At 40.0% G+C, this 26,001-nt stretch overlaps 1 protein-coding gene across 1 annotated transcript in view; it reads right to left on the reverse strand.

The window, feature by feature from the left end:
• Window positions 1–2,018: 2,018 nt before the first annotated feature.
• Window positions 2,019–26,001, reverse strand: part of Sphkap (SPHK1 interactor, AKAP domain containing) — a 93,382-nt gene continuing 69,399 nt past the window's right edge. Inside the window, exons 6-11 of the mRNA XM_051190603.1 lie at window positions 22,049–25,820; window positions 13,976–14,161; window positions 12,249–12,335; window positions 9,999–10,051; window positions 9,727–9,911; window positions 2,019–2,840 (exon numbers count right to left, since the gene is read on the reverse strand). Of these exons, the coding sequence (XP_051046560.1) occupies window positions 2,697–2,840; window positions 9,727–9,911; window positions 9,999–10,051; window positions 12,249–12,335; window positions 13,976–14,161; window positions 22,049–25,820 (4,427 nt within the window). The 3' untranslated portion in view covers window positions 2,019–2,696. The remainder of the gene's footprint in view (window positions 2,841–9,726; window positions 9,912–9,998; window positions 10,052–12,248; window positions 12,336–13,975; window positions 14,162–22,048; window positions 25,821–26,001) is intronic.

Consider the following 26,001-nt stretch of genomic DNA (forward strand, 5'->3'; position numbering starts at 1 on the left):
AGAGAATTTCTGGACCCTAGAGGATTCAGCTCCTCATTTGATGCTCACTGGGGCTCAAGTCCTGTCTCTTCACACCAGGAAGAGGCAATTATTTATAACTAATTGGGAGAGATTGAGATGCAGCCAAACATTCTACAATATACATGACAATACTTCATAGCAAAAAAAAAAAAAATGTGTTCCACATACTATTATGTATACAGTTCCAAGGTTGAGAAATGATTTACAGTGACTATTTCCTATGCTAATAGATTGTCTTTAACATTTACATAATCAAAAATTGAAATCAGGACAGAAACACTTAACTAAGTGGTATATGCTTTTATCTATTCACAGTGTGACTATTTTTTTTTTTTTTTTTTATCTTTTTAGATACAATTCGTAACGTTCTAGGTACCAGAGTCCAGGAGAAAAGACTGAATGAACAAAAATTTGGCAACAGAAATTTATTGATTAGTTTGCAACATTAGATACAACACATGGTTACATCCAGTATTTGTGCTTTGGAGGACAAGTAAACATTTATTGGAGCACAAGAGTTTACACATAATATTTTGGGATTGTTTGAACAATAGAAGTGTCATTTCCCGCAGAATCAGGCACCCACAGCTAAGCACTGGACCATACTCCTGGTCAGTTTTAGAGAGGGATGAGGGATGAGCAAAAAGTCAAGACCATGCTGGAGAAACCTACAGAAACAGCTGAACTGAACTAATGACAGCACAGGGACCCCAGTCATAAAGCTGGGGAGTCAGCATTGGACTGAACTAAGTCTTCTGAATGTGGGTACCAGTTAGAAGACCTAGAAAGTCTATGGGACCTCTGACAGTGGAACCAGTATTTATTCCTAGTGCACAAATGGACTTTGGGAGCCCATTCCCTATGGTAGGATACTATTTCAGCTTAGATACACAGAGGAGGGCCTAGGCTCTCCCCCAAATAATGTGACATACTTTGATAATCCCCCATGGAAGGCCTGACTATCCTTGGGGAGAGGGTGAGAGGTAGGTTGGGGGAAGTCTATTGGGGACATGGGAGGATGGAAGGGGGAGGGAATGGGGGAATTGATATGTAAAATAAGATTGTTTCTAAATAAAAAAATAAAAAAAGTCATTTCCCATATATTAGCATAAAGAAGCACAGTTCAGTTTGAGATGATATCTAGGTTTCAAAACCTCCTCGTTAATGCACCCAATTGAACATACACCTAAATCTGGACCATCGGCATGATAAATGCCCACTGAGGTCTGTAGAAGATTCCTGTCGTGGAGGAGGGGGGCTGTGTCCCACCAGGAAGCTTTCTTGGAGTTTTAGGATTCAACTGATAGAAAAGTTGACATTGATGGTGTGGGGCATGGCTCACATTAAAAGGTATTCTGTATGCTTAAAAAATAAAGTAAAATCACACTATTTCAGAAGTCACTTAACTAAACATCTTTCTGATTGAGAAAATAAGAGTGGAGAATATTTAGTTAGAAGGGAAGAAAACTTTTAGGGTCATATACATACTTTGAGTTTTCAAAGGAGCACATTCCTATCTTTGTTATAAATTAAAAAAAATGTGATAAAAGCTTCTATTTCTCTAATTTAGTGTCAGTATCACCCAGCCTGGAAATCTGCTTTCCTGGCTGGCCCTGTCAAGCACAAGGCCATTACCCTGCATCCATCATTATAAATGTCTTTGGAGATACATGTCAGCTATACAAATGTCAGCACATTCATCAAACAATCAGCTACCGAGCTTCATGACACTCTACAACTTGAGACAACAATCTTTTCATGGTTTATGAAGTTCTAAGACAACAATATATTCTTTAGATAATCTCTTCATAATTTACAACAAAACAAAATGATTTTTTTCTCATATAACTCAATACACAAGCTTATTTTATCTCAAAAGACTATTATTTATTTTATTGTTTACTTTTAAAAGCTTGTCTTTAGGCAAGAGTTCCATAATAATTTTACCCAAGTAATAAATGTAGTGATGGAAACAAGGTGACCTTGAGCTACCTTCATTGAATGATAATTGACACCCTTCATTGAATGACAGTAGTCTTTTGAGAAGCTCAGGGATGATATGGGGGAGGGGTCATACTTAACAGCCTCTGCAATTAAATGAAATCACCTCATGTGGATTCTGTCAACACTGTTGCATGTGTGTTAATACTCACTGATACTTGTCTGAGAGTGGAAATCTTTCACATAAAGGCATGGAAGCTTTCAACTATATCCCAAGCATTTCCTTGGAAGAACAACCCCTGTACCTGCTAAGTAAAGTATGATGAAGGTTTTAGCATAATTTTTAGAATTATTGTGACCTGATGACTTTGTCTCTATTTGATTCACATAGCTGGAGACATTACAGATCACTCTATATTGTGACATACGTGTGAGTTTAGTTTTCCTGGAGGAGGGGTTTGTTATAAACTTTCCTATTTGGACTCCACTGAAGTATCCTTCTTTGAAGCCATTCTATATAAGCTCTTTTGGACGAAACCATGGTGATATTGATTAGTACAGACCTATATTTCACAATCTCTCAGACTTGTTCCTATTCTGTGGTACTGGAGCAGATTTTTAAATAGTTCTGCTAATGGGATGCAGTATATCGAGGAAGTTCGGAGCATTTAGCGCAAACGACTGTAACCTAAGCTGGGATAAAGGAAGGAAAGCCTTTGTGGGGTGTACCTGACTTATCCCAGTTCCAGGAGCCAGTCAAAGAGACTCGGAGTCCCCTCTTTCTTCTCTGCATGCATTTTGCAGTACTGGACAACTGCATGAAATATATCCCCCACCTTCCAGGACTTCTGATGAACAAGCTTCACAACATCTAGAAACTAAAAAAAGACACGGAGTTAGGCCTCACATATTCTATTTCCCTCACCAGCATTTCACCAAACAACCTTCCAAAGCCTGGGGCTTTGCGTCTGTGCTTCAGCATCTTTACTTTCAGGGGACATTTTCAAAGATAGCCTGTTTCTCTTTTAGACATTTTGGATAATGAATTCCTTCCATTTTTCACTTCTATTCTTAGTGGAGGACTGGGTGGAGTAAGGACAATTCCTCCTAGAAGCAATCTTTTCGGTAGCTGGTGTTTTCTCTGGTTAATTTTTTATTTGGGTTAGACTTCTTGCACCAGGACTGGAAAATAATTTCTCACTGGATGTGTACATTAGGGAAAATAAATTGAGTATTAAATTTCTGGGCCACACAGTGCTTCCATATTCAATAATGAGAAGTACTTCTCCCTCCACATGCTAAGATTAAGCATCAAAATGTTTTTGTATAGTGAAAGGAAAGCAAGGGCATGTCTTAGATTTGTCAGATAGTATCGGTATCATACTTCGGACAACCGAAGATTCTAAGAATGTAAGTAAATGATGGACTTAAGATTTTTATTGATAGAGTTTAAGTAATTTAATCTTCTAGGCTGGAAAATGAAATATTTTAATATCTGGTAATACAAATATTGTCTTAAAGAGTTTTGGGTTTTTTTTTTAAAGGAAGGCAGATATTCATTGTATCATGGTTACCAATATCCCAAGAGTAAGGTACTATCTGAGCCATGGTTTTCTTTCCTTTGCCTATAGTAAAGAGTCAATATTTCCTGAATGACAGAAAGGATAGGAGGCCAAATGGAGTCAAATACATTATAACCTCAAGAAATATGGGTAGACATCTGTGGTGATATATTATTTATGATTTATTAAATCTTGTCTGAGGATTCAGAATGCAAAGCTAGCCACAAGCCAAAGAGGCCAGGCAGTAGTGATACACATCTTTAATGCCAGCAATCTCATACTAGCAAGCCATTTAGCCAGGCAGTGGTGGCACACACCTTTAATCCCAGGGCTCAGGAGACAGGCAAATGGATCTCTCTGAGTTCAAGGCCACCCTGGCCTACCCAAGAGTGCAGAATAACAGAGCTCACACCTTTAATCCCAGCACTAGGGAAGTGAAGACAAGAGTGATATGGCTGGGTGGAGAAAGGAATATAAGGCAGGAAGAATAGGAACTCAGAGCTTTTGCCTCTGAGGATTTGTGGAGACAGGACAGCCCTTTCATCCTGAGATCGATGGCAATAGTGGCTGGCTGCTTTGCTTCTCTGATCTTCAGCTTCAATCTTGAACCCCAAAATCTATCTTTGGTTTATATTTTTTGTGATACAGACATCTAATATTGTTAAGGATAAGCCCACTACTAAAAGTATTCTCCAGTTTTATGCAGCATGTTTGTACACATATAATTAAAAACAAACAAACAACGGCAACAACAAAAAACAAACATGCATACCCATGTGGTGATTGCTTAATAATTCTCTACTGAAATGAAACTTCATGGAGATGGTTGGAGGTGGGAAATGACAGCAGCAAGTTTCTATACAGAAGATGGCCACAGAGCTTGTCTCCCATCGCACAGTGACATCAGTCACATACGTTGCTGAGGTGGCATATCCATCACCTCATTTTATTACTTGACACAATAGCAATGGGAGTCTAGCCTATTTAGCTGGGATCCCTCTCCATCCTTTTTGATTTCTTCTCTGCCTGATTTTGACACTTCAGGGACAAATGTGAACCCTTCATGGGAAGACTTTTTTATAATGCAAATACCTTGAATAATGAATGGTCCAGGTGCCTGGTTTATGGAGACATATAATTACATGTTAGTGTGTATATAGACTCAGGTCATGTTTTGAATGGAACAAGAGTGCAAACAGGAAGCTTTAGAGTATTAGTGACAATGTGAGCAAAGGGGGTGGAGGAGGCTAGGACATCTAATAAAATCAATTAATCAATCTTCCTTAACTCTTTCTAGGCATCTGTCTATAGCCTGGACATTAAACTTCTGAGAAGGCCTTGAGAGATACTCATAGGTCACTGGCTTCTTGGTCAAGATTTCCCTGAAGGGTCACACATAGCCTTTGGCTAACATCTTCCATTAAGGATATACCTTTTTTCTTCACACATCAACATCAAATCAATGAAAAGTCAACATACACTGAATTTGCCACAGCTCATTTCTGTAAACCCCAGGTTATTCTGCCACCATCCTACCAGTTAGGTCTCCAAATCACTGCTAAGGGAGCACTCTGAAGAAGATGGTCTTTCTAGAAGCCTCTATGTTTCAAACCTTCCCAGAAGCCAGGTTCTAGCTCTGTTCCATATACGGGGACCCTTGAAAAAGGAACTTTCAGAGTGGTGATAACCAAAAATTGCTGATGATTGACCCGAAGCGCCCCAGAGTTAGGCCACTCAGCTAGTAGTTATGTGGTGGCCATTGGCTAGAATGTGTCTACTAATTTCTAAAGTCAGTCTGCTATCCAATTAGACCTCCCCCCTTTTTTTTTGTATTTTCTTTTGTTTCTGAGACAGAGTCTTCTTATGGAGCTCTGGCTATCCTAGAATTTACTTATGTAGACCAGGATGGCCTCAGATTGATGGTGGTTCTCTTGCTTTAGCTTCCCAGGTATTGGGATCGTAGGAGTGTGCTAGCATGTTTCACTCAAGGTAGTCTAAAAAGATGATCTGACCCCACTAAATGAAGCAGCTGCACTAATTTAATCTTGGATCCTGAAGCCTTGAAACATGTGTGGAATTGATGAACATGAAGGTCTTGTGCTTCCCCCATAAAAAATAGTGAATGTGAATTAAGATTGGGAGTAGACAGAAAGGACTTTCAGCCTTTAACCCTTCCGGATGCTGTGCATGCTAGCTAAGAGCTCTCTCACGAGCTGTATCTTCAACCTTTTATCAACTTAGTATTTTGAGACAAGTGCTCAAGGGCACCATGAAATCTTTGGCCCAGGCTGAACTTGAATTTGTAGTTCTCTTGCCTCAGCCCCTCCAGTAGCTGGGATTTACAAGCTAGAACCATCAGGACCAGTTTATGGTCCTGTTTTTAAATCTACATTCTATTTAGTAATTGACCTTAGAGCTTTCATTAAGCCTGCTCATACTATGGTCATAATCAGATTTAGTATGTCAGGGATTTAGATTTTGAACCTGCTCCACTAACAAATAACAACAAAAAAACCATTTCTGTATTGACATTTCAGAATCAACAATAATTAGGTTCTTTTCCTGTAGACCAAAGTAGACTTCAGACATATTTTTCCCCCTGACGTTGTGTCTTAGGAAACTCAAGAGAAACTGTATTCTGTGACAGTTTGTTATAAGGGGAATCATCTAGGAAAAAACATCTCATTGTTTCTCATTTGTATTCTTAGGTGCATCTTGTAGATTTGATTGTTTACAGTTCATGGTAGAATTACAGGAATTGCAGCTTGCAGCAAGCAGTGTGGGGTTTTGTTTGTTTGTTTTAAGACACATTCAATGCACACTTCTGAAAGCTGTCACTATCTTTTGCTCCAAGACAGAAATTAGATTTCATTAAGTAAGAGTGAGTGGATCCCTATTTTATATCTGAAGTTACCGCCTATAAAACCCAGAGTCTGAACTTGGACTGGATCTTGGAATTCTAGACTTTGACCAGGACCTGGGATTTGGGTCTTACTTCAGAGATTCTGAACTGACTGGCAAGGCTCTGACTTGGAAGGCTTTCTGGGATGATGCTACCCCCCACCCTCCATCCAATTTGAGATTTCTGATGAAAGATTCAATGCAAGACAGCATATTTTGTTTACTAATGAAAAGTCTTAGGATCCAATTTGTAGGCTTTTTCCTTTTTCTTTCCTTTGCCTTTGTTTACAGCTGCTATTTTAACTCCCGTGTTTTTTATTTTTTCAGAAGGGGATTTGAGTCAACAGTCAGTCCGAATCATCAATGTTTCCTTTCATTGTCCCTCCACCACTTTGCGTGCAGAATAGAATAAGAAATTAGAGGGGAGCCCGTTTCTGTTCTCTCACTTCCATAGGAAGGTAAGGGTCCATCTATTTCCTTTCTTTACACTGCTTCCAAGGAAAGTGAACCATTCTCAATGCAAGTTTAAAGACAAGCAGTATGCCATGTTTACTCTGATGCCAGACAATGGCTTAGCTCAGATTTCAGAAGCTCACTGAGCTTTTACAGAAGGAAAAAAAGCTGAAGAACAATGATTTCTGCTTTAAAACAAAACAACAACAACAACAACAACAACAAACCCAAAACACTCCCCCATCAAAAACCCTGATAAGTAGCTAGTTTAAAAAAGATTTTAAAAAAATAATTCTGCTAATGACAGTTATTTATTTACTATTTATTTCTTTTGTCATCAGTTAACTGGATTAAATTGACCCGATGTCAAGATTGTCGAGAACTAAGTTTGTAAACTGTTTTAGGTTATCAGGTGTCAGAAGTACCAAGAGTGTTCACCAGGGAAAATTCCTAGACTTTAGTGGTTTTTGAATGGCTAGAAGGAACTGATGGATTTGAGTTGTGAATATATCTCCAAGCTGATTCTGTTTTGTGCTTATTAAATTCATGGGTGTGGTTTAGACACATCTCTGTTTATTCTTTCTGGACTGAAATGCAAGCTCTGAAATAGCAGGAGCATTTGCTTTTTTTGTAGCCTGGGTCCTGGAGCTTAGGCCACTACCTGGCACTCTAGGAATGTTTAATGGATGTCTTGAATGTATGACATTCAAGGGCGTGTAGCTGTCTAATGATTAAATAAAATTCAAATGAAGGGGAAGTCTGGGAAATGAAGGCACCTTGAGTCATTAGAACCTACAATTCACTGGGCATCTGGAGTACTTGGAATTTGCCTTTTCTGGGATTCAGTTTTTAATGTCCGTAAGTGCCTTCCTGGTCCAAGGCCAAGTTTTCAAGGCATCTCAGAAAAGATGAGTTGTTCTAGTGTTCATGTGGCCTCTTTCCTCTTTACCACATGCTTCTGTTATCACGAGCAGGAAGGTTAGTAAGCTGAGACTGCCACAAATAGATACATATTGACTAAATTGGTTGTTGAGAGAATTAAATCCAGATTCCCAGAAAAAAGGATAGGCTACTGGACTTCAGATGTAACTCAGTTGTTAGTGTTCCCTAATGTGCATGAAGCCATGGGTTCAATTCCCAGAACAACACAAACCAACACATGAGAGGTTCAGGCACAGAGCTCGGAAGTTCAAGTTTGGTGTTGGAGAGATGGATCAGCACTTAACGGCACATCCCACTCTCGTAGAAGGATCAAGTTCTTTTCCTGGCTCCCATATTGTAAAGCTTGCAATAGCCTGTAACTCCAGAGGGTCAGATATTCTCTTCTAACTTCAGGGACACCTAAGCTCACAGGCATATGCAACCTCCCATAATTAAAAATAAAATAGGTTCAAGGTCTTCACCTCCTTCACAAAGAATTCAAGGCCTTGAACTACATAAGACCTTGTCTCAAACAGACACAAAACAACAGCAACAAAAAGATGTAGGATATTCATTTGTGGTCTGTGGTCTGTGGATGCCCTTAGTTCTGACAGCAGGCAGATGGCATCTTCTGAACTTACGGTTTCTTTTCTCTGGGAAGAGGAGGAGCTAAAGAAATGTTGCTGATTTTGCACACTATCTTTAGTGCTCTCTTTTCCACACTCTTAAAATGCCTACTTAATTACTTGTTTAATTAAAAACAAATAGAATTGAGCCTCAGACCTTGATACTGAGAAAAGAATGTCTAAGTGTTATATAAGTTTCCTTTATTTAACCAATCCAGTTATAGACAAGGAAAGGTGGTGCCCAGTTATATCAAAGCCATTATGTGCAGAGAGGCTTCATTGACTCAGAACATAACTTGGGCATTTTAGTCCTTAAGACTGCATCAGTAAGATTTGTGTTCCTTGAGCTGGTTGACAAGAGTGGATAAAAGATCATCCAGTGTTTTCCCCAGTAACAGCAGAAACTTCTATCTCCTCAGAAACACAGTTATAAACAAAGAAAGATATTGGTTTTAAAACTGAAAACCTGGTAGATGTAGACAAATACCAAGTTAAGACATAGTTTACATATTAACACATCAATAAAAACCCCCTAACCCCGCTCTTGCAACAGTGGAGAACTCACTAAACATGCATGCATGGAAAGTGACTGCTGGGGTGGGAAGATTGAAGGGAAAGTTAAAGAATTAGTGAGCCCTGCATCGCTTTGCTAACAAAGCAAGGATCATTAGGAAGATGCCTGGGCTGGGTGGACTTAGATGGAAAAAGAAGAATGAATTACTGGTTGGAAAGAGGTGGATGTGGGAGAGGCCAAGGGAATGAGCCCTCCAGCAGCTGATCCAATTGGCTGGGGTTATAGAGATTTTGAAACCATTCTAATTTCCATGTCTGTGGGCAAGAAGGTAAGGGCTTTATCCCAGGATGCTGGATTTTGGCACTGAACATTAAAGCTCAATCGCACATTAGAAAAACAAAACAAAACAAAACTGACGATTGCAACCCTTAATGTTATTTAACTGAGAGAGACACATTTTAATAAGGAATTATTCAAGAGTGTTTTGGAGCAAAAATAGAGTTTAGAGCTGTAACACAACTTTGAAAAAGCTCCTGTCTCCTCAGTTCTTTTCCTCTTTATCAGCAACTGTTTAAGAAACTGAAGGTCAGTGAAGCCATGGTGTGTATGTATCACCACGGCTGGGGGCTTGAAAGTCTTTACAAGGATTTTTTTTTTTTTTGGTTGAAAGAACTCAAGATTAAACACTCCAAGTTCATGAGAGTTAAATGGGCATCCACTGGGTTTCCAGCAGTGAGAAAAAGCACAAAACTGTCTTGTTATTTCACCCAGACACAGAACATGGTACCTTTTCAATTCTGCTTTCCTGAGATTTCTTGAAGTAGATTGTGGGGATCCCGAGTTCTGAGGCAGCTATCCACTGAAGGGTGGCTCGGAGCTCAGCATCAGGACACTCTGGCTCCAGGTCAAAGTTGATCACCAGAAGGCTCCTCTGGGGACTGGCTGCTCTCGCTGACAGTCCAGAGGCATGTTCTGAACAGACACAACCACACTGTCACTCTGCTTTCAAAAGGGACACCCCAGGCAATTGTGTATCAAAAGGACAAGAATATGGCTCACCCTTGACGCTTTCTGGTTGCTCTTTAAGATTCTCCTTTTCTTCTACTAATTCACTTGGGGAGGAAAACAACAATATATGGTTGGTAATGCCTTGGAAGAAGAAGCTGTAATGGAAGATGAGGTGATGGGTCTTTCTGAGCTACAAACTTCTGCAACACATTCTTATGACTTTCATGGAACAAAGTAGAACCAGGTGGGTGCTACATAGGACAGCTGAGTCTGCAGTCAGTGTTCCTACCATCAAAGACAGGTCCTGTGTGTCTTGAAAGGCATTAGGTAGGAGTCTGTGGGGGAGATTTTGAGAATTACATTTTTCTTTACTCTTCAACTCCTTTTCCATGGACCTCCACAGGATTGAACAGTTCAAGAGTGACTTGAGGCAACTGGCTGTAATTTGGAGATTCATCCTACTGCCTTTTACCAGTCTCTTAATTGACTGTATTTTTCTGTTTTGTCACAATGTGTTTCTCTATACTGTGGCAATGACGTACATTTGAATTTTAGAGTAGAAAAATAGTTTATACATACATATGGTTCTGCAAGCTGGAATAAGGACAACCAACAAACTGGGAAACTTAAATACTGAAACAGAATGTTTCAATAACAGCGCCTTTATTCTTTTTCCATTATTTTTATTTGGTGGAGATTGAACAGGCTGGAGATTTTTTTTTTTAAATAACAAGTGCCTCATAACGAAACAAAGCCTCTCCTTAGCTGTGGTCATGTTTAATATTTGGAGGTTTTCTGCACCATGCATACTTACTATAGAACCCTGTGTGTAGTGGGGGACCCTGTAAAGGCTCCTGAAATAAACCCAGGCGGCTCAGGAGCTGAAGAGAAGTGACCATCTTGGAAAGCTGGTAGATGACCTATATTTTTCTAGGTTCTAGAAAATTGGAATGAGGCTTTTACAAATGTGTCTTTTGGTGATAGATTTTCTTATATTCTCTGTTACTGTTACGATCATGCATTCTAGTGTATGGATAAATTCCATCAGTGAGGCAAATTTCACAGGCACACACACACACACACACAGAGAGAGAGAGAGAGAGAGAGAGAAGAGAGACAGACAGAGAGGCAGAGAGAGATGGAGAGAGACAGAGACACAGAGAGAGGATAGCCATGCTTCCATTCATAAGTAATTATTTGCAGGAATGTCAATTTTCTAAGGGTTTAGAGCCACTGATTGGTCTCTCTGCAAGTAGTATAAACAACGTAGCAGCAAGGGAGGTGCAATTTCTGTTTTTGTTAATGTTGGGCTGCTGGATAGGGATGGAGGCTATCTTCTCTTTCCCTCAATACTAGATTTTCCTGAAGTTATAGTTTCATATTACTAAGAAAGATGGAGAGCGTAGTAAGCTCTCCACCACAAAGTAATTTTTGTTGAATTTGTTTTCAGTTCTAAAAAAAGAGCACGTATGTGTTTGCTTTCGAGTAATAAAAATGATGAAGGGTGTGGCAACCTCCAATCACCGAAGAATATACCTAATCAGAGGTGAAATAAAATAAATAAATCTGTAGTTAGCCACAGGGAAACACATTAGATTTCTGATGAGAGGATCAGCATTAAAGCTATATGACTTTATTAGTTCTGAATATCCAAATGATATTCTGTGTCATCATAACCAAAATTAGAATACAACTCAGTTAATTTTCCAGAATAATCACAAATTCAAGTAATTGTTATATAAACTCAGGTTGCCCTCCTGGTCTGTGTTATTTTATATAGTACATCTTATGCATCTTCTCTGAGAAGATAGCATATCGAGAGAGCACAGTTATTGCATGGGGATGATATCTCCCTCATGCCAATCATTGCCATTAGATATATTCCATATTGGTAATCCCCCAGTGTCCACAAGCAAAGAAAAAGCCACTCATAACTAATTTTACTGAAATCACTGTGTTCTATGGCAAAGGTTTTTGAATATTTTTCTGAGGGAGGCATGATACAATTTGAATGATTCTGTATGTTGTTTCTGTAAATCAAAATAGGTAAGATGGTCTATCCTTCTGACTATATTGGTAAGCTTTCTCTGCAGTGGCTATTTTTTAAGGGACACATTTGAAACCAAGAAATCAGGCAATGATGGGTATGGGCCTATTCTAGACCTTAGTCTTCCAGTGACATGGAACCACAGTGGCACAGACATAATGAGTTGGTGGCTAGGCACAACCTTCATGATCACGATGGATTGCCAGATGGAATTGAAGTGGTGCTGTCAGTCACTGAGTCACATAGCTACTTACTTAATCATGGGAGAAGATGATATGCTTTCCTGATAAATGTCCAGGTCCATAATGCCAAGACTGCTAGTGGCACTACTGTTGCCATTGCTGACAAAGCAAAAGTTTACATATTAATGCCTGTCTCCACCCTTGGCCACACTATTGATACTGATGGACCATTGTAGGCAGGGGTCCTTTATTGTTCCCCAGGGAACTATGGGTTTGTGTCTCACCTGCATTGGTATTGATGTTTGAATAAATTAAAGGAAGACATAAGATGGAAGCCAATTATGCTTGTGACCGTAATGCGGATAGTAATTTATGATTTCTGAAGTGGTAAATCAAGGGGGTATCCATCAAGAAACTTTGTTGCTTTGGGTATGCTTACAAACTTGAATATATTTCTGAAAATCTGACTGTTGAAAACATCCTAATGATTATCTATCTGCTCCCTGTATCTAGAAAGAGGCCAGGGATCCACAATCTCCCTTTGTTACATGGAGGATTTTTTTTCTTGGAGATATTCTATGGGATTCCATTGAACATACATTTCACTTCTTTTTTGCCCTAGAGGTCTTTAGTATTTACAAGTACAAATTAGGGTAAGGGGTTTTCAATCTCAGAGAAGGAGTGAGATGTGACACCTGTGTCCCAGAGAGAAAGAATAATGTATATAATGACACTATTATAAGTTGCATAATCAACATATGGTTTACTTAGGAGCCAGGAATATACTCTCTGAAACATAGTACCATTGAGACAATTTTTAGTACTTGTGAAATAGAAGCAATCCAATTCTTACCAAACACACTGAGTCTCCTCACACATTCTGCATTTTCCAGAAATATCTTTTCCAAGTCAGGTTTTGCAGTAGTGGCTTCTAATGTGTCATGTAATGGGGCTTTGTCCCTTCAAGACTTCTGTGAGTCACCAAGAAGGCTCTCTCAACCTGACATTCCTTGCCCAGAGTTTTAGACAAAGCCCTGGAGAAAGTTACAGCCTCAAAGCTGACATTCCATGTCCAAAGATTTAAGTTATCATTTTTCTCCTGTTTTATAACATTTTATGGGAATATTTGAAATTTGAGACCAATTATTTATTGTAAAATGTCCATAAATCTTAGGCTGTACAGACAGAAATAGAACATTTGAAGATCTTTTATCTACACCCAGATGTTTCAGCCTCACATTCCAGCTGGCCTCTCTGGACAGTCTGTGATCTTAATAGGGTCAAAAAGGCTTTGAAATAAAAGATCACTTTAGCAGTTACACCTAGATGCCACTTTCTAGCTTTTTCTAGAAACAGTACAGAGAGCAGGGAAGATAAAGGAAGGGACTAGTTAGGGAAACCCCCACAACACAATGTGGAAATAGTAGGCTTCATGTAAACCCAGCCTGTGTTGCATCTGAAATACAAATGAACCAGATAGTTCAAACTCACAAATCTTAATACCAGCTCCCATGAAAACAAACACACAGTTCTTAGCACTGGATGTACTTGCTGTGACTTTTGGGAAATAGGACATAGCTAACTATTAAGCGTGGCAAAGGTGATTCAAATACTAGATATTAAGATAGTTTTTAGTCCAAATCTTGGTAAGCACACACCTTGGTCAACCAGCATACCTCCCCCCTTTTTTACCCTCGCTTTTCTGTTAAGGACACCTGGCACTGAACTATAACACACAGTTTTGGAGTCTTCATCGAGGCTGACTTCTTTAACAAGCCAAGAGAAGGGGAGATACGTACCTCATGGACCGCTCGCTGAGCTGCAGAAAGCTACTTGTGTCATCTGGGTTGTCTTCCTCATTGGCCAGCTGGGACCAGCTGCCTGTACTCTCCTCACTGCTACTCGGAGGGTTGGGGGGCTCGTCCGTGGGTCTGGCTTCTTTCAAGACTTCGGCTTCTGGTTCCTCTCTGTTCTCGAGGCTGTCGCTGTAGACATCAAGTTATTATTACCAATTGAAGAGGTGCAGCATGGAACCGTTCTCAGAGCACACACTGGGCACCCATGAGCCTACATCTCCACACACCAGGCACAATGTTGGACACGGCAGAGTCTCCCTTTAGGCAGCCACTCCCTTTGAAGCTGGGTACCACTTTTTGTTCTCACAATTAAACTCCAGCAGCTTTCTTTTATCTTCCACTTATCATTGTCTACTGGCTTTCCTTATTTTCAAAGTAAGTTGAAAAAAAAAATCATTGTAGTGATGTTTATTTAATTTATTTATTCATTTATTTATTTGTTTATTTACTTGTGTATGTGTTAGGGTGGTGGTGGTGTACACATGCCATGGGACCTGTGGAGGTCAGAGGGAAACTGAGGGAGTTGGGTCTTGCCTTGCATCTTGTGGACTCAGGCCTGGTAGCGAGCCCCCTCTGAAAACACTGGGGATAGGGATGGTGTCATGGTGTGGTTGTCCTTAGGATGTCCTCCCACTTAAGAGGAATGGCTTTGCTTCCTACAATATTGAGATTTGAATAAGTGAAAGAGAGAGGATGGTGTGGTCAAGGAAATAGTGTTTAATTACAACAACAAGAAGAAAAAACATAAAATCAAAAACCAAAAAAAAAAAAAACAAAAAACAAACAAACAAAAAAACAAAACAAAACAAAAAAAACGTAAATAAAGGAGAGGGCTTCTGGCTCCATCTATTCACCCAATTGAAAGCAATTTTGGGCCCAATGCCTTATTAATTTAGGATATTTCACTATAGTAAAATTGACTCCAGGATATTTCTTGCTAAAAAGGGATCTGAGCCCCAGTGACTGACATAGAATATCCAGGTTAACAAATAAGTCTGTCAGCACATTTTATTTTATCTCAATTTCATGCTCTATTTACAGTAAACCTCACATCTGTGCCATAAAATGGAAATTCAGAACCAGTGATGATTACCCAGAGTGCTAGTTTTTGTTTGCTTTCAGGAGAAGCTTATAGCCTTGCTTATTTATTGTAGAATAATGTACACAAGTGTGATGCAGATGTATGTCATCTGTCAGCCTCCCTTCTGACTCCTCAGTTCCCACAAGAGCTTCAGAAGACTGTGGCCATGTCAAAGCCAATTGTCCAACCTCCACGTTGAAAACAAGCCTCTCCTGATTTTTATCTCACACGCCTACTTGCCATCTGTATCATAGTCATAAGATTTCCTTCGGTCAGTTTTTCTTTTAACATAACCTGTGTTATTTTAAGCCATCATCATAAATAAAAAGTAGAGATCACTTGGCACAGGTAGAAGGCAGCAGTTTAAGCACACAACTGGTACCATGCAGCTGTTTATTAGCATAGAGATCCCTTTGAAAGGAGAAATGATAGCAAACATTTTTCACTTGTTACATATTTTATTTGAATGTTAAATGCATATGTGTGCACATATTCACCAGGATTTGAGGTAAAAAGAACATTAGATTTCATTAAGTTTTTTTTTTTTTTACAATCATTGATATTTGCTCACATTTTAATTATTTACTTTCAGGTATTCTTTTAAACTTAATTTGATAATCTTTTAAAAGATTTTTTATTGAATTTATTGGTTTATTTTGTATACGTTAGTGTGAGGATAGTTATAGGAGTCTGTCTCCTTCTGCTATGTGGGTCCTGGGGATCAAACACAGGCTTTATCCATGAAGTTATGGCACCATCCCTGATCTTTTCTAGTTTTTGATGATGGGCATTTAGTACATAGATGATAAACTGTTCTGATTAAAAAAAAAAAAAGAAACATTTAAAAGTATAGATGTCTTTCCTAAGTAGCATAACCATCATATAACAAATTTTAAATACTTGGCATTTTTCATTTGGAGTTTATTTCAACTTCCCCTGTGAGCAATAGTTAATTTATTAATTTGTAAATTTATCAATGTCTAATTGTTGTGGAATATTTTATATACATCCTTTATCATCAACTTTTGAGTTAATTCCAGAGTGATCAGAGAACATATTCTTTATGTTTTAGATTCTTTTAAACATATTGACTTGCTTTCTGGCTTATGACACATCTTCACAAACGTTTTAAGTACACTTGAAAAATGTGTACTTTCCTGTTGGGACAGCCTGTTCTTAAATTGTATAGATTGAGTTGATTGTGAATGTTGCTCCTTTTTAAATCAATATTTTACTAAGTTTTGAGAATTTCATACAATATATTTTGATGTATTCACTTTGATTATCTAATTTCTCTCTACATTTTTCCACTTCTTCCTCCCAACTTTGAGAAGTCTTCCTCTTTATGTATTTATTTTTTCTTATTTTACATATCGATCCCAGTTCTCCCTCCTTCCCTTCCTCCCTCCCTCCCTCCCTCCCACTCTCTCTCCCTCCTTCCTATCCCCCCAGCTCCACCCTCCCATCCAATTCCCCCCCCAGCTCCACCCTCCCATCCCATTCCCTCCCCCACCTCCACTGGGAGGGTGATGCCTTCCAGGATGGACCAACAAAATCTGTCAAGTCATTTGGAGTAGGGACTAGGTCCTCCCTCCTGCCTCCCTCTTTTAACCCCTTCTTTTCCCATGAGTCCAGTTTGTTGCCCAGCTAGCTTTGGGAGTGGTGTCTGCCTTGGTGTGTGGCCAGTTTACTAAAGGTCACATCAATAAAGAAAGCCAGCACCCTTCCAGCAACTCTTCAGCCAGTGGTGGGATTTCTTGTCCACTTGGTCCCCTTCTGCACTGGGATTTTGTCACGAAGGAGCTTGAGCTAGACTTATGTGTGTTGCCTCATCTCTGACTTCATTATTTGTATGTGCCCTGTTGTATCTGGAAGTGTCCTTGCTGTTGCTTCTCTTATAAATATGTGCACACATTTATAGCATGTTTACATATTTTTATTATCTCATGAATTATTAAAAGAAGAATGTTACATTTCTGTGTCTATTTCTCCTTCTTGCTTTTAAAATTATCATATGATGCTTTGTTACTTAGGTGGTTCCATGTACAAGCAGAAAACATCATTATGCTTGATAATACTCATTGTCCTGAGGGCTATTTGGCCTTTTAAAATCTCTTATTTTTCATCCTTTACTTTAGATCCATAAGGAATCCTAGACAGGAACTGGAATTGTCAGTGGTTTGGATTTTGTTAGTCTTAATAGATATTTGCTGCATTCAATTGTTTGAAGTTGAAATTTCTTAATGGCACACAATAGCTGAGCATTGTGTAGCCTTTTGTCGTTGTGTCAGATACCTGAGAGAAATAAAGGAGGGGAGGGAGGTCCATTTAAGCTTAAGTTTAAGAGGGTTCAGTTGGTGGCTTCCTGGTTATGTTGCTTTTTTGGGCTCATATATGGTAAGGCTGGATATCAAGACAGCATCATGGGTTAGAGTAGAGCTGTTCTCTTCATTGCAGACAAGGAGTAAGGAGACAGACAAACACAAGATACAGCTTCTATGGACACTTCTCAGACAACTTACTTCTTCTAACTAGACACACCTAAGTTTACATCACCTATGGACACTTCTCAGACAGCCTACTACTTCCAACTATACACACTTACATTTACATCACATCCCAATAATGTGGTCAAACAATGAATCCAATCATAGGTGGATACAAAGATCACACAAGGCCTTTGTAATGGGCTCTCTTCCCAATGATTATATATAGTTGGGAATCTAGCCTTCTACCCTTGAACCTTTAATTTTCTAATAAGTTGTTTATTTTCTTACGGCTGATTTTTTTTATAATTTTTTAAATTCAAATTTGAAATAAGCTTGTTTTACATGTCAATCCCAGTTTCCACACCCTCCCGTCCTTCCCTGTCCCCCCCCTCAACCCCCATCCCATCCCCTTTCTTCTACCTAGGGAGGGTGACATCTTCCATGGGGAGTCTTCAAAGTCTGTCATATCATTTGGAGCAGGGTCCAGGCCTTCCCACATGTGTCTAGGTTGAGAGAGTATCCCTTTATGTAGAATAGGCTCCCAAAGTCCATTCTTATATTAGGGATAATGATCCCCTACCAGAGGCCCCATAGACTACCCATTCCTCCAAAATAACACTACATTCAGGGAGTCTGGTTTGATCCTATACTAGTTTCCCACATATTAGACTGGAGTTCATGAGCTTCCCCTTGTTTAGATCAGCAGTTTATGTGGGTTTCTCCAGTCTGGTCTTGACTCCTTTGCTCATCACTCCTCCCTGTCTGTAACTGGATTCCAAAAGTTCAGCTCAGTATTTAGCTGTGGGTGCCTGCTTTTGCTTCCATCAGCTGCTAGATGAAGGCTCTAGGATGGAATATAAGGTGGTCATCAATTTCATTATCAGGGAAGGGCATTTAAGGAAGCCTCTCCACTATTGCTTAGATTGTTCTTACTGCTGAATTTTGTGAGATTTTTTTTCTTTGAAGTCATGTTGTTTTATTAGGAAAATCCTATGCTTATGAGAGATTTGTCAACATATAAGAACATTTTGAATTTTAAGATTTTAGATAGTTTTACTTTATCCTGTGTGTTTTTTAGAAATATGTTTTGATAGTCAATGGCTTACCATATTCCACTGATAAAAGCCACTTTAAAGAACCAAGAACTGTAATCTATACATCTTCAAAATATGACACTAATGATTGATTAATAAATAGTTCCATTTAGGAGTGATTTCCACAATGGCTCTTCAACTGTAACTCATTTATCAAGTAATCAAAAAGTAAGAAAGTAGTTTTTATTTCATTGTGTTGAATTTTAACCACATTTTAAAGAAACATGAAGATGTCCTTCAGAGAAGAGCCTAAAAATATCTTCAGGACTTAATCATTCTCCATCTTCAAACAACATTGAGACTATGTCACATTCCCTACTCTTGCATGTAAGTGGGCTGAACTCTTTTACGGAGAATGAAGTTCTGTTTCCAGCTCTTCTGACAAATCAAATCCCATGATAGCAACTCTGAGCTCTGCAAATGTAACTGAACAGTGACTAATTTTTCTGCTTGGCAATCCTAGGAATTCTCTTGTTTTAATATAACTCTCACATTGTCCATTACAGGTTTCCCCATGGGAAAAAGACATCTCCTGAAATAAAGGCCACCATATACCTTCAGTCAAATGATACAAAAAAGAGCAATGACAACAAAGTGTGTTTATTGAATGTTCATAATAGTATTTAATTAAGAGATTTGTATACAAATCAGTATTTAAAATTTAAGAATTATATTATCATTCCAATATCTGCGTGAATAACCCCAAGTGAAAGAGATTAGGAAACTGGTTCAAATTGATATAGTTTAAGGTAGTATAGTTCATGTTGTATGATGATTATATTGCTCCACAAAAACAAAATTGATATTCATTCCTTAGTCTCTGTGCTTTGCAATTAATTTCTGGGATATACTGCATTATTTCTGCTTTATTTGATGAAAAACAGAACCATGCATGTATCTGTATCCTGAAGCGAGATGTTGAAGCTTTGGTGATAATTTGGGACAAGAATCTGAGTCAGCTATGATGGCTTTATTTGTGCAGAGTGTGAAGTGTTTGCAATGTTTCCAGGTGAAGTCTGTTGTAGGAATAGCATCAGTGACATTTAATTTAAAACTGTGTAATTGTAATCACTACTTGATTGTATCTATAACCATAAAGCTTGATGAATATTTTTAGTTCATGGCACTTTCTATTTTGGTGACCTTCACTGACTAGACATCCTTGGTTTCTGCTGACTTTAAGTCAGGTACCTGGAACCAGTGTTTCTCTTTTTTTGAGTATTTCTATATATAACAATTCTGAAGAATGATATATTGGCTATTTTGTACTTTTAGCTCTGATATATTTCTTCATAGTCCTTTGAGCAAAATCTTTGAAGAATACTGTCTATGGCCAAATAATTATTGATTAATCCTCATTTCTTTGTTTATTCAGCCTACTTTGTTAGTCTTAACTTTGTGTTTTTGGTCCTTATTTTATTTATTTACTTGCTGTATTCTCCTTCTGTGCTTCTGAGATCCTAGATAATTGAAAAGAAAAGCTCTTAGCACTAAATGTCTAGCAGGAAGACATCATATCTGACTGGACCCTCTACCAAAGACACCATGTAGAACCCTCTCTGGTGAGGGTATTTTAACACCTCAACATGATTCTCTAGTGCTTAGGGATAAATGTTACAGAGTTTAGAAAACTGGTGCATTTGGTGGTATTGTGTTCAATTTGAGATATATATATAGATATATATATATGTATATGTATATATATATATATATATATATATATTGCATTTTTTTGTAAATGATGAACTGTAGGCATACATCTCTGAAAAGACTACACTGTATGTTTCCAAAGTTTGAATTTTCTGTTTCAATAAACTTTAATTATGGGCTAAAAATAAAGGAATGATATAATGGTACCTTGTGAGGAGTATGCAGAAACTGGAAGTTAGGAAAGAAACTCATATTCCTGAGGGAAATAATTACTTTGCCCCTGATTCCCATTTCATTGCAGCTGCTTGCAGAGCAATCTTCTGCAGAAGCACTGTCCAGGTGACAGCTTCCAGAGACACTCTGCATACCCCTGTGACAGTTACACCATTTACACCATGCACTGAAAGAGCTGACACTTGTGGGACACAGGGTCCCGACAGAGAATTCTTAGAATAAGCCAGAAAAGGGTACTCTTTAGAGAAGAGATGGCAAAAAATGAATCTCAAATTTTAAAGCTAAAATTTAGTGAAATTGAACTATTTCCAAATGAAAAAATTGTTCTTGCTTACTATCGTGTCCTTTTATTGAAAAGCACCTTGAATAATTTCAGCTACCAACCCATCAAAGTACTTGCTTTCATGAGGAGAATGATGCTGCGATTCTTCTGTTATATAAATGAATTCAATTTGTTCTGGAAGTTAAAAAGTAAGTTACTCAATCAACCTCCCTCCTTTCCTCCCTCCTTCTCTTCTTTCCTCTTTCCTTCCTGTTGTTCCTTCATTTACTCCTTTTTTTTTTTTTGCAGTAGGCAGATATTTTACTATGCCATCAGTATAGAAAAAAAAATCAGTTTTATATTCCAAATAGTTAACTGTCCCATTTCAATACTGCCTCAGTTATCTAATGCTGAGGAAATGCCCTAAATAATATTCACAGTTCATTACAAAATATATTTTGATTAGCCTAAAAGAATTTTTTTTTTTTGCTTATAGCAAGGTGTACAGGAACTTTATCAGGTTCTGTCTGGTTTCATATGTTCAAGTAACCATTCATAACGCTTCCTGGCATATGAGTAACATGCAATAAAAATACAGCATTTTGAGCCAAAAGTTATTACAGGTATATGAACAGATTTCCACAAGATGACCAGGGGGATTATTGATCTTAGATGAGGATGAAGATCAGGCATTCTAAATAGAATAGAACAGTAGGCACATTGGGGCCATTACCTAAGCCTACAAATTAGAGCGGGCCCAGCCATAGGAAAGTTGGAAAAATGTCAAAGGATAAGGAGTAATACCTCCCCTTTTATATGAGCACAGGGGCCCATGGAGGTCATTTATTGTCTCAGGAATTCTGTTCGTGTATCAATAATGTCACTGCACTCCTACCTAAGATTTGGAACAATTGTTCTTAGGTCCTTTACCTTCCTAATGCTGGGGCCCTTTAATAGAGTTCCTCACATTGTGGTGATCCCAATAAAATTATTTTTGTTGCTACTTCATAACTTTGCTACTATTATCAATCATAATGTAAATATCTTGTATGTAGGATGTCTGATGTATAGCCCTATGAAAAGATTGTTTGATCTCAAAGGGGTTGTGACCCACAGGTAGAGAACCATTGATTTAGACTAACATTAATTGAAGTGTAAACTCTGGTGAACATGCACTCTATCTGGTCTCAGGGACGATTAACTCACCAACAGCTTTGGCAGGTTCTCAGGTTTGTGTCTCCACTTCTGGCCACATTTGGGATGTTTTCTTCAGGTTGGTGCCCATCTGTTTCTTCTAGGGAGCCACTTTGGGGAAGGATAGGTTCATGTTCTCCAAGGCCCTCTTCTTTCTGATCTGTCTCTATCTGAATCAAAGGTACATCCCTTGAGTTAAGTGTCTGCCTGGGGTTTTTGAGAACAATGGCATTGTGGCATGAGGAAGTTTCTCTTCCAGCATCAAAACCACTGAGTTTTGTAACAGGAGCTGTATTGCTTGGAGATGACACTGAGGAACAATTGCTCCCAGGAACAACATCCTTTCTCTGAGAATCCACAGACTCCTGTACAAGCAGAGTTGGTGCCCTGTGTCCTCTGTTGGTGGCTAATATGTTTGTACACTTCTCTACTTGCAAAGGAGAGCCACTGGAAACAGGACCAGGACTGACACCAGCTGCCTCGCCATCATCCACAATAATCTTGTTCTTCCTCATGAGAGCCTCAATGGAGCTAGCCCATGTTTCATGGATTAGCATGTTTGTGATCTGGTCAGTGCCACTTCTGCGATACAAGCAAGAGTCTGATTTGCAGAGACCAGATGAGGAAGCCCTATTGACTGGCTGTACGTTTAGCGAATCTTGAGGGCAGTTTTGGGCAAAGCCGTCTAAGGAGTTGGCTTTGACTGGCACATTTACTGCTAATCTGGAGCATGGGGACCTGCTGTCAGGCATAGATGACTGTCTGTAACACAGCGGGGAGCGGGCAGAAGGAGACAGCAAGCCCGTGGACCAGTCTTGGCTGCTTCGTCTGGAGGAGGTACCATCTCTGCCTTCTTTGGCAATGTCCCTCAGCATGTACCTGTAGAACTCCTCTGTGATGCTCTCTGTGCTAGACTGCTTAGAGGGGCAGCTCGGCCTCACATTGAGGCGGTCATTTTTCTGGCATGCCTGCATCACTGCTGAGCTCAGAATACTGCTGGCATTTTTGCCAGCGTAGTAATCCAGCAGTAACTCAAACCCTCTCCCTTCATTTTCCATCTGTTTCACCATGAACCTGGAAAACTCGTCGGTGATACTCTCACAGCTGGACTGCTTGGAGACTGAGCTGGCCCTACTAACTGGCTGGCTTAAGGTATTCATTAAACCCAGGCTGTTTACATAGACCCTGGCATCAGAGTCCTCCTCTGGGATGCTTTCGCAGCTGGAGGCCTTCAGCCTGCTCCACCTATCACCACCTAGAAACCGATTCCGGGAACAACTCTGGGCTTGCCACACACCATCCACCATGGAGAACTCCGTTAGGTTCATGATCTTGGCTGCCACTTCATTTGCAAAAGTACTGACGGAATCAGGAGTGTCTTCCAGGTTCATTGACTCATCCATGACTCTGTTCATCAGCTTCTCTTTCAGCTCAGGATGCTCATCTGTTTTTCTCTTGATTTCGCTGAGGCGAGGTGGCTTGTGTTTCCTCACAGTGCTTCCACCACCTGAGTTTTCCTTCTTCCTCTTCAAGGATCGGCAGGATCCATTAGGCGCCACCAGAAACTCGTTCCCTCTTTTCCAAGCACAAAACCATGGCTGTTTTCCATTGGAGTTGTCAAGGCAGATTGCTGCAATTTCGGTTGCCATGGAGACAACAGTCTCTGCCAATTCTTCGGCGAAGTCTGCGATGCAGTAGACCTCAGACTGCTTTTCCTGTAGTGTAGATTGAGCAGGAAACACCAGGTCATCCCCTAATAAGGATCGGCTGACTTGAACTTCGTTGTTTATGGGTGTGACACAAGTGTATTTCTCTTGGGTGTTTGGGAGGATGCTGCTTTCAGTTTCCTGGGAGCCACTGCAGCACTTGCTTGTTTTGGGCAGCTTTCCTATTTCTATAGATGCTCTCTGTTCATTGCCATCATAACTGAACGTGTGGTGAGGGGCCTTTGAATCCTCTCCCACAATCCCTTTCAGATATATGTCTTTGGGGGATGTTTTAGCAGTTGAATCAAGCATTCTGTGACTGAATGAGGATTCAGATTGCATCCTGGGGTTATTGAACAGTCCCAGCCTTATTCCACCCTTGTTTTGCTTGGGAGCTGCATTCTCAAGATCACTGATGACAAGACCAGTGCCATGTGCATTGCTAGGAGCATGACTGCTGGAGCATGCTGAGGCTTTTGCCCATGCTTGACCAGCAACCTGATCATCAAATGACTGGCAGCCCAAGGGTTCCGACTCTGTCCACCTGATGGTTTCTTTAGAAACGTCAGTGGGATGTTCACTAAGCGTGACAACGTGATGCATCTTTTTAAACGTGAAGCAGATCACATTGTGGAGCAGCTGGTTCACACTTTCCATTAAGGTGTCCAGAGTTCCATAGGGATGCCTTTCATCAGCAGGCTGAGCCATTGCACTTCTCTGGTGAACTTCATCAATGGAATGTTTGAGGATGACATTGGACAAGGTCTGTGCCAGTTCATTCCTTTGAATGTTTTCTTTGCACAGGGTTTGGGTTTCGGAAGTGCTTTCTATGATGCTCCTGTTCACAGAGTCCAAGAGGTCTCCAATGCTACTGTATGCATCAGGCCGTGCTAAAACCCGAGCAGCCTCCCTGAGCAGAGCCCCTGCAATGGCTTCCTTACCCAGCTCTGTGCTCCTCTCTGTTGCTAAACCACCAATCGAGGATGTTTCTTTAGCAACTCCAGATGTGGGCAAGAGGTCCCTTGGAGCTATAGCACATGTCATCTCTTCTCTTTCACCTAGGCCACAGACAGCGACAGCACTTGCCACCTGTGTCATGCCACACAGAGCCGATGGGAAGGAGTATTCAGTTATAGAAGGCTCTTGGGGCACTCGAGTTTGCTGAACCTCACTGCCTCTCTGGGCATGGCTGGATATCAGGGATTCCTGCTCCATGGCGAGTCTCTCTGTGGCCTGTGGACTGGAAATGGTTCCAATGACAGTGGCTGCACAAGCTAGTGCAACTTCTAGGGTACTCTGAGTGGATCTGCTGGTGCTGTCTCCGGAAAAGATGCCTGAGGTTTCAACAGAAACTTCCATCTCAGGCCAGGAGGAGACACATGGTTCTGGGGCAGTGTCACTGCCGTCTGGGCTCTGCACAATGACAATTTTGGGGAGCTCATCCCATGAACGAGGGACCACCATATCTCTTCTACAACAGCCACCAGGCATCAGAGAACTTCCCTCAGAGAAACTGACAGACGATTCCCCGGGGAGTATCGGTTGCTCCTGAGACAATCTGATGAAGGCATCTTGCAGCACTGATTCTGCTAAGTTTGTAGCATACTCTCCTGTGGTGGCTTCTCCATTTTGAACAACTAGAAGAGAGTTTTGCATGCCACCACGGTCCCTGGGGTTACTGCCTTGCTCAGTGACAGCTCCACACAATGAAAGCCCATCTTTCTTAATCATGGAGAGATAAGCGTCCCTAGGGATGTACAGCATCTGAGATGTTTCAGTTTCTCCTTTGATGTTTTCAGGGTAGGAGTGGTTTGCAGCCAGCTGCTTGCTCCCCTCTGCTGCTTCACTTTTCCAGCGGGATGCCCTGGCTGAAGGATTGAGACTTTGCAAAGCTATGTTCTCTGCTATGTTTTCCTTTGATCCTTCTGTTTTCATCGAAGGTGTACGGTATTTTCTAAAGTGTTTTTCCCCTAAAGCACAATGTGACTTTTCCTTGTGGTAATCCCATCCTTCCTGGGTCACTTCCTTTGGCTTTTTACCTTCCAAAACATTAGCTGACACGTTTATAGTTTCAAAACCTAGTAAAGAGAAAGTGAGGACTGACCATCATTACATTTTGGATAACAGATTCTACTGAGCCTAAACTAACAATTTCTTTCTAAAATTTCATCCAGCTCTCATTCCCCCCTTTTAATACAACACTGTGGCTGTTGCCTCATTTGAAGTGAATCAAATACAGATGTTGAGTTTTGTTATGGA

Source organism: Phodopus roborovskii, unplaced genomic scaffold (assembly GCF_943737965.1).
Source record: "Phodopus roborovskii unplaced genomic scaffold, PHOROB, whole genome shotgun sequence".
NCBI lineage: Eukaryota > Metazoa > Chordata > Mammalia > Rodentia > Cricetidae > Phodopus > Phodopus roborovskii.